General features: G+C 46.5%; 1 protein-coding gene across 1 annotated transcript in view; it reads right to left on the bottom strand.

The window, feature by feature from the left end:
- Positions 1 to 300: 300 nt before the first annotated feature.
- CMYA5 (cardiomyopathy associated 5) overlaps positions 301 to 8716 on the bottom strand; it is an 88502-nt gene continuing 80086 nt past the window's right edge. Inside the window, exons 12-14 of the mRNA XM_069492492.1 lie at positions 7392 to 7491; positions 5286 to 5459; positions 301 to 547 (exon numbers count right to left, since the gene is read on the bottom strand). Coding sequence (XP_069348593.1) covers positions 301 to 547; positions 5286 to 5459; positions 7392 to 7491 — 521 coding nt within the window. The remainder of the gene's footprint in view (positions 548 to 5285; positions 5460 to 7391; positions 7492 to 8716) is intronic.

Genomic DNA, 8716 nt, shown 5'->3' with positions numbered 1-8716 from the left:
AGTCTATTTCTCTATTTTGGTTCCCAAGTCAAGTGTAAGACCTCTTAGTTTAGGAAAGAACTCAAATGAATAGAAACTGAAGAGCTGTGGTTGTTTTCCTCCTCTTTACACACACACTGCTCCGAAAGTGAAAGTTTTCTTCTGGGCTGTGCTCAGGTGCTGCCTGCTGCGCACATAGCTATGATTAGTGCGAATGTGTGGGAGACTTTTTGAATAATGTATAGCACCCGAGGGAAAGAACAACATACCCCCCTCCCCAAAATTTAAATTATTGCTCTTGCAAACTCTGAAAGCCAAGGATCACTTGTGCCTTGCAGAATCCGGAGGCTCCATCCCCAGGTGCAGAGTACATTTCCCAGGTTTCTCCAGGGCAAAGGCAGGGTGAACACCCTCATTAAACCTGTGCCTAATGATGAAGAGCAACTGTCCACTCTCGGCATTTATGAACAGCAGCCTCTGGTGGTTGTAGTCCAGCAGGATGCCCACTCTGGCCGGCCGCTCAGTCACGTGAACATCACTCGTGATGCCACTGTAGAAAAACGTGTACCTGCAATGAAACAAAAGGAGAGAAAAAAAAAAAAAAAAAAACTTTGGAAATCTTGAAGAACTCGATAAGGAAAATCACTTGGGAATAACCAATTTTTCAGTTATTAACTTCAATTCACAACAATGAGTTGCAACAATGTTGTCCCAAATCTTTTAACCAGATCCCTCCTAGGTGCTAAAATGCATAGCTCATCCCAACAGATGAGCATTTTTAATAATTTTGCTCCTTCTACATTAGGAGGCAGTCCCAGAATAACCAACATATGCCTCCCTTGTGATTTTTCTCCACATTCTAATTCCTTCCCAGCTGCCCACATGTTTTAAGTACCGCATTCATGGCGTGTCATTCTTTTGAATAAAACTCCTTTGAGGCTGCCATGTATTTTAAAAAGTACCACAGGTTTACCTTCCATACAATGTATTAATTTTACAGTTTAAAAAATTTATAGGTAGCTTACATAAGGATCTTTATGAAGTTTAAGAAAGGTTTCATTATTTTTGCCAACTTCATCCTTTGTTTCCGCTCCGTCTTCCCCAAACCAACTTTCCTTTTCATCTTCTCAATGTTTGCTGCAGCCTCGCAGCCAAGGGGGTTGCCTTCAATTCCTCTCTCTAATTCAAACAAGTTCGATTCAACAACTACTTCCTGGGCATGTCCAGCACTGGACTAGGCACTCAGGGAAGGTGAGGACCTACAGAGCACTGTCCTTGCCCTCTGGGATCCCATAGTGTATGAGCCAGAAGGAAAAACCGTGGGCGAGGGCTGAGAATGTATCTCGGGGCACAGACTGTTAAAGTGCTTACCAACCACATTTAACAGACGTGCTTCGGTCATGAAGGGAAAGGTTCAAGGCCAGGCCAGGAGGGAGAAATTGCTGACCAGAAAAGCTAAATTGCTCTGTGCAAAAAAGTAACACAAGTTTGGCCGGGCGAGGTGGCTCACGCCTGTAATCCTAGCACTCTGGGAGGCCGAGGCGGGTGGATTGCTCAAGGTCAGGAGTTCGAGACCAGCCTGAGCGAGACCCCGTCTCTACTAAAAATAGAAAGACATTATATGGACAACTAAAAAAATCTATATAGAAAAAATTAGCCGGGCATAGTGGCGCATGCCTGTAGTCCCAGCTACTCGGGAGGCTGAGGCAGTAGGATCGCTTAAGCCGAGGAGTCTGAGGTTGCTGTGAGCTAAGCTGACGCCACGGCACTCACTCTAGCCTGGGCAACAAAGTGAGACTCTGTCTCAACAACAAAAAAAAAAAAGTAACACAAGTTTGGGGTTTTCTCCTAGCAATCTTAGAAACGGAGCGTGGAGCCCTGAAAGTAGGGGAAGGGAAGAAATGAGAGATGGAAGAGAAGGAAAGCGAAGAGAGAAAGGTTTGTGGATGGGGTGCGTCAGAGGACTGGGAGCACAGAGACACCAGGGCAGTTTGTGACCTAAGAATCTGAGTCAATGACAGGTCTGGCAGGAAGGTCAAGGACCTTTAATAGCTGTGATGTCTGTTTTAAGGCCCAGAAGCTCAAGCACAGGGACTTAGGGGCTGGCAACTAGGCAGCTTCACTGCAGAAAGAAACTTGCATGCAAGGGCAGAGGCTCACGGCGATGGGGAGCTAAGCGAGACTTGGAGGATGATGAAGGACCTCTTTACTGCCTTGCTAAGGAGAGAAATGCCAGGACATTATGAAGTTCTGGAACCTGCAGGGCAGACAAACGTTTCAGGCAGCAATGATGAGGAACAACAGTGTGGGCTGGCCCTTACAGAAGGCTTTGGGAGCAGATGGGCTTAAACTCAGCCAAAAAGAATGGGCAGGGCTTGAATAGGTGGAAAGGAAGGAGAAAGAGATACATGCAGTGAGGACATCAGCCACCATGATGAGGTGGCCGAATGGCCTGTATGTGGCAGAGACCATCACCATCTGCCTGATGGGCTTGGAGGGGACCTGGGAGTGACTTAGGATATTACATAGATAAGTGAGTCAGGAGACAGGCTCTAGACCTTCCCTGTCAAATACAGTGGCTACTACCCACATGTGGCCACTTAAAATTAATTAAAATTAAATAAAATTTAAAATTCAATTTTTCAGTCCTACTAGCCACACTTCAAGTGTTTAATAGCCACTTGTGACATCATTTTTCTATTTTTGTAGAATGTTCTATTGCAGTGCTAGTCTGCACTGAGCTATTTCCTCTCTCCTGCTTGGAAGGTCCCTGGTCCCCAGACCCCGACAGCCCAGTGCTGGTTACTCCTTGAGCCAATCCCCACCGTGGAGGCCACGGAGGGAAAGATATTCCCTGAAGCCTTGACCCCACCAGTTCTGCAGGACATGGAATGTGCTCAGCTCCGCTTTTGCCTCCATTTCCCCCCTGAGCACAGGGATTCCTCCACTAACCCACGTCTGGCCTGAAACCCAGCCTGGTAGCCTGGGGCCTGGCTCCCTGCCCAGCTTTTGCCTGTTCGCCCTTGGGGCGGATGATGCCCTGTTCAAACAAGCATCGTCCAGAAGCCTGACTCTGAACCTGCATGACCCTAGAACTGCCTGTCCACGGCCCCCTCCCCCAGGCAGACTGAGGACCCCACCCCCCTGACTCTCACACTGGCCCGGACTCAGCTCAGCCCCTCGCCTCAGGGCTCCTCACCCCAGCCTGGCCGAGTTCTTTCTGGTTTCCCCTCTTCACTGTGCCCTGCACGTGGTCCCCCCGAGTTCTGGTACTGCTGTCGATGTTTGCAGATTTTTGAGCAGAAAAGGAAGGGATTTGATGAAAGTTACGTTTTAGAAATATTTTTCAGTTTGGACATGTGGGATAGCTTGGGGCAGGGAGAGACCCCAAGTGAGCCCACAGGCAGGGGGGCTGCTGGTGAAACTGCAAAGGAGGCGAGAGAGGCTTGAACTAGGATGGACACGTGAGGAGTGGACAGGAAGAAAGCCAGCTGGTTTTCTTCCTGAGACGGACCGTCTTCACGTCTCCTTCACAACGGCGACAGCTTAAAGCTCAGATTAATCATTAAGCCAGAAAGAGCGAAGGACATAAGGGGCTGCCACAGCAGTTCTCCCAGCATCCCAGAAGCCGGGTGCTCCACGTGAAGTCCCCAAGACAAGAAATGAGGCACCTGGGACCTGACCTCCCTCTGCTGTGACCACATAGGTTGACACACCCTTTCTCCTCCCATCTACGGAGCCCACTCTCGGCCTGAAGGAGCCAAAGACCAAAGTTGTAGGTTGACCTTGTCAACAAAATATACAATTCTATTTTCTAGAGTCTAGAAATGTGTTATTGGAAGTTAGTCCTTGGTTTGGATTTTTAAGGATTTGAATACATAAGGGTGTTTTCATGAAATTAACACCTAGTTTCAGCCCTACATCTACTCACTGTAAACTCTGAGTTTGAGTGATTTCAAACTCTGGGCAGGGGCTGGGTCCTTAAGCGTTGCACAGTGCTGAATATCAATTAATCATAATCGCTCTGACTTGATGGAATGTGACTTTAAATAGTGCTTGGAGATGGTGTCCTTATGAACCATCTCAGAGAAGCAAACTGTCAAGTAGGATGCAGGCAGAAGTGTGCAGCCAGAGATATGCAAATCCCAATCTGTGGGCCTTTTCTGGGAACTTGCAGGCATTGAAGGCTTCTTTTTAAAGCATTTCATTTGAATAATGCCTCACATTTGTATGATACTTTACAATTTCAAAGCTCTTCCCTGTACCTGATTTCATGTGATCCTCACACCCCCAAAAGACCAGGTATTATTGTCCCCTGCTGAGACAGATGATGCATGCGAGGTTGCTCGAAGGGTTAACCAACTCATGGTGAATTGCAACAGGTGGCAAAGCAAGGACGGAGCCAGGACTAAAATTAGGTTCCTGGCTCCCAGGCCAGTGCTCTTTCTATTAAACCACCCTGTGAGCATATTCAGATTATAACAAGCTTGCCCGGTCTCTATGAGGCTAACAAGAGATGATGGCTTTTACACATCCACCAACCAAACAATACGAGTAACGTAGACCAGAGCTTGGCAAACTTTTTCTGTAAAGGGGCAGATAGTAAATATCTTAGGATTTGGAGGCCATTTGGCCTCTGTCAGCTCTGCCACTGTAGTGCAAAAGTAGCCATAGACCATACATAAACAACCTAGCACGACTGCGTTCCATAAAACTTTATGTACAGAAATGGGCAGTGGGTCATATTTGGCCGATGGGCTGCAGTTTGCCAACCCCCGATGTAGACCAAGGCGGGGGAGGTGTGGGGTATCCACTTCCTCACTCTGTTGATTTCTTCTCTGCCGAGGGAGCCCTCTTAGCATTACCCTGTGATCTCTTTGCACCCTGGGGTGAGGCTAGAAGGAAAAACTGGCCATGCATAGCCCAGCAGCCCCTCCCTCTCCCCTATCTCTTGCTCTTAAACTGACTGGAGAGACACACGATCCTTCTCTGCTTCTCCAGAGACCACCTCTGCCCTGCAGGGCAGGGAAACTGGCCTGGCCAGGGCTCTGGGTGGGTAAACCTGCCTAATAATAGGGTTCAATATGAAAAACACTCTTGCTCTTAGGTATGATCCACATGCTCTAAAGTTAGCTTTCTCAGTAATAAGTGCAAGAGTTTTGTCTCCATATACTCGACTCTTGTTTTCTTAGTTGGCTCAGAACTAAGGGAAGGGAAGTGAGATGCTATTTGTTAGGTCCCTCAGAGACCCTAGACACCCATGCAGACATTTTGATTAGGAGGGAAGGGGCAGGGCTCCGGCTTACCTCTGTGGCTCAGAGCAGTGCATGTACCACGAGGTGTCCCCTTGTCCCAGGGTCCCGGCCTGCACCGCCGAGCTGGAGCAGATGCCGAGTCGATAAGCTGGGCAGTCTGTGACTGTGGTTTCCCAGTAATGCTGGCCACAGGCGGGCAACTCCTCGCCCAGCACCGATGGGATCCTACAGGCAAAGTGGATCAGATCAAGGTTGGCACAGCAATCACCAGCCTTTATCTCATGAGCATCAACATTCATAAACTCACACACAGTTTAGGCAGGATTCTATCCTTGGAAACTGCCACAGAATTCCCCAAACTCTCAACACGCATTTGCTGTATTTCCCCTGTCACATACAACATGCATATATTGCACATTGCGTCTCTTAAAGGAGGTGGGAACCAGAAAATAACTAGAATAATGGCCGGACAAAAAGAAATGGCACAATCTCTGCTTTTAAGGAGAGAGAAGAAATACAAGGGAGGCAGGTGGAAAATATGACTTGCAGAGTTTTCTTCCAACTCTTGCAAAAAAGGAATCACCAAAACCTTCTTTAACAGTGAGTTCTAGTGCTGACCTTACTGGGCACGGCAAACAAAACACCTTTTAAACGGTAAGACAGTTGGTGAGGCCTGAGCAGAGCAGAGTGTGGAATTAACCAGGTACATTTAGTGTGCTTCATAGATGCTTGTGGTCAACAGTCTGCATGACTGTGTCCTCTTTGAATTGTCATAGGTGCCCCTGAGAGGTTGGTTAAAAGTCTCTTTTTTGTCTCACCTTAGCTATTTTTACAAGAGGCTCAGTAAAATGAACCAAAGTACTTTCAGCTGCTGATGGGTGACCTTGTTTGCATGAATTGCTCAATTTGCTTGGGAATGGCTGAGACAGCAAGGAAGCATTTTTAATTTAAGCAGCGTTAATATTCAGTCAGCACCCTCTTCCTCTCCCCTTTAACAGATGAGAAAATGATTAATGCAAGGAAATGTATTTCACTTCCTTATGTCTTTACCCAACAACCTCATTTCGGAGAGTTGGCTACTGACAAGCCCTCACTCTCTGGAGCAAAGCCCGGCTGCCTGACATTTATGAGCTAATTTTCTGGTTAATAATAAATAAAATTCTCTAAAATACATTACAGTTATCATCAATTATTATCTATGAACTCTAACCCACCTCCAGTCTACTTCTTTTCTTTTTAATTTTTTGAGAAATCCAAAAGACAGAAAAGCTCAATGTATTTCTTAACTTTTTTTTTTTTTTTTTTTTTGCCCCTGAATGTACTCATTTGTATACTTTTAGCATCTACAATGTCCCAGGCCCCACGCTAGATTCTGGGGATTCACGGATGCTTAAGGCAGAGGATTATTCATAATTGAGTGGCTGACAAATCGCCCTGAGAGTTTTCCATTCTTCTACACAGATAAGAAAGGGCACCAGGGCCCAGAGAAGGTGCGACCGTTTCCAGAAGTGGTAACACCTGAGCCGGGCCACAGACAGGCAGGTAGTGACCCTACAGGAAAGCAGTGCAGGTCGCCATGGCTGGCTTAGCGCCCATCAGCGCCCTCAGCAGCGTGGGCTTCACGTGCTTTCTCCCATTTGGCCACACTGACCCTCAAATACCAGGAGAGTTTGCAGGGCAGCCGCCCCACCCTGTCCTCAGCTCTTCTTTTCTTTGATGCTTCTTTTGGGGGGCAAGATTCTGTGGCCAGAACCAGGGACACAATAAAATGTCCTTCTCCTCTATTCCTTTTCAAGAGGCTTCAAATAAAATCTGGTTTGCTATTGAAAGTAATAGACGAATTACTGGGCCTTTTTTTTTTTTTTTTTTAATTGAACCAGAGATAATACCTTAAGATCTCCAACATTTTAAGAAAAACCATCTGTGTTTGTATTTCCAATAAAAATGTTGACACTTGCTCCAAGTTATGAACCATCACTGCCACTTTCCCCTAGCAATGAACCCCAACTGAGCTGCATGGGCGCATGCACTTACAGGCAACACCATGTCCAGGCCTGTCTGTTAAGCTAAGAACAAGCTCAGCTGACGCTACACTGAGGCAACCTAAGACTCTACCGCCAGGGCATTGGTCCACTTGGACCTTCTGCTTCTACTTACTCCGTCAGCCTTCTCCTCTCAGTGAAGCTGATCACGGTCCCATTTGAGGAAATCTGCAGAGCAGGATGAGCTGTTTCTCTCAACAAGAGAAATCTGGTTCCTATTGCAGTTAAGAAAATAGGATTATAACATTGCCATGATATCCAGTGCTGTCCCCAGGCCAGGCCCCACATTTCACATCTTGGTCTCTCTCTCCCTTGACATCAAAATCCCCCCACTCAGTGTTTTCAGATCCATAGCTGAGAATCTCACTCGTGATGAGGCATTCCTGGATGCCAGCGGCTGGTTTACACGGGGCTGCTGGTACGTCCTCACAGGTGTGTCTTGTACTAGAGCTCACTGTGCTATGCAAAGTGTGCTCCTTGGACCAGCAGCTTCTACATCACCTGGAAACTAGTTAGAAAGAATCTCAGGCCCCACCCCAGACCTACCAACTCAGAATCTGCATTTTAACAATATCCTCAGGAGGCCTGTGTGTGCATTAAAATTTGGGGATGCACTGATATAGCCTAAAGGAGAGGCTTTAACAATTGGAGGCACAGACACGATGTTGGAACTATGGAGAGAACATTTCTGGGCAGGCAGCTCTCACATCTGCTCTTCATAATCATCAGACTGGCCCTAACTGCATCACAAATGAGACACGTGCACAAGTTTCTGCTGGTTAAGCAAATCACATATTGTGCTATATCTGGGCCTAGGATAAGGTAATGAAATGATCACCTTTCCATTCCTCACTTCCTTTCACAAAGATTGAGACTATTCAAACATTTTTTGTTGACATAATCTGGGCATTTTCCCCAAAATGTCATTGAGCAGTTCTATCACTTCCTTGAATTACTCTTTCAGTCATTCATTCAACAAACATTAATTGGCATAAACTATGTGCCAAGCACCAAGAATAAACAGAAGAACAAGGCTGGAAACTCTTTCATAGAGTTCACAGTATAATAGAATAGGAATACCCACAACCCACCACACACACACAAAATATACCCACAAATTATAGCACATTGTCAGTCAAACAAGAATCATCTGGGGAGATTTCTAAAAACACATATGACCAAGCCCAACTCCAGATCTTTGGAGTGGGACCAGGGCATCAGCATCTTTTAAGCACCCAGACTGATTGCTAATGGGTAGCCAAGGTAGAGAACCTTTAAAGCAGAAAAATAAAAGAAACATCTTGACCTTTGACCAATCTTGGGTCCCAATGGCAAAAAGCTAGCACTGACAGCAGGTTGGGGGCTTTATGAAGTTGCCCTTTAAGACGTCTTCTCTGAGTGTCAGAAGGGAAGGAAATACTCGGAAATAGCTTGCTGTGT

This window comes from Eulemur rufifrons, chromosome 17 (assembly GCF_041146395.1).
Source record: "Eulemur rufifrons isolate Redbay chromosome 17, OSU_ERuf_1, whole genome shotgun sequence".
Classification (NCBI taxonomy): Eukaryota; Metazoa; Chordata; class Mammalia; order Primates; family Lemuridae; genus Eulemur; species Eulemur rufifrons.
This window is presented reverse-complemented; position numbering and strand designations above follow the sequence as displayed.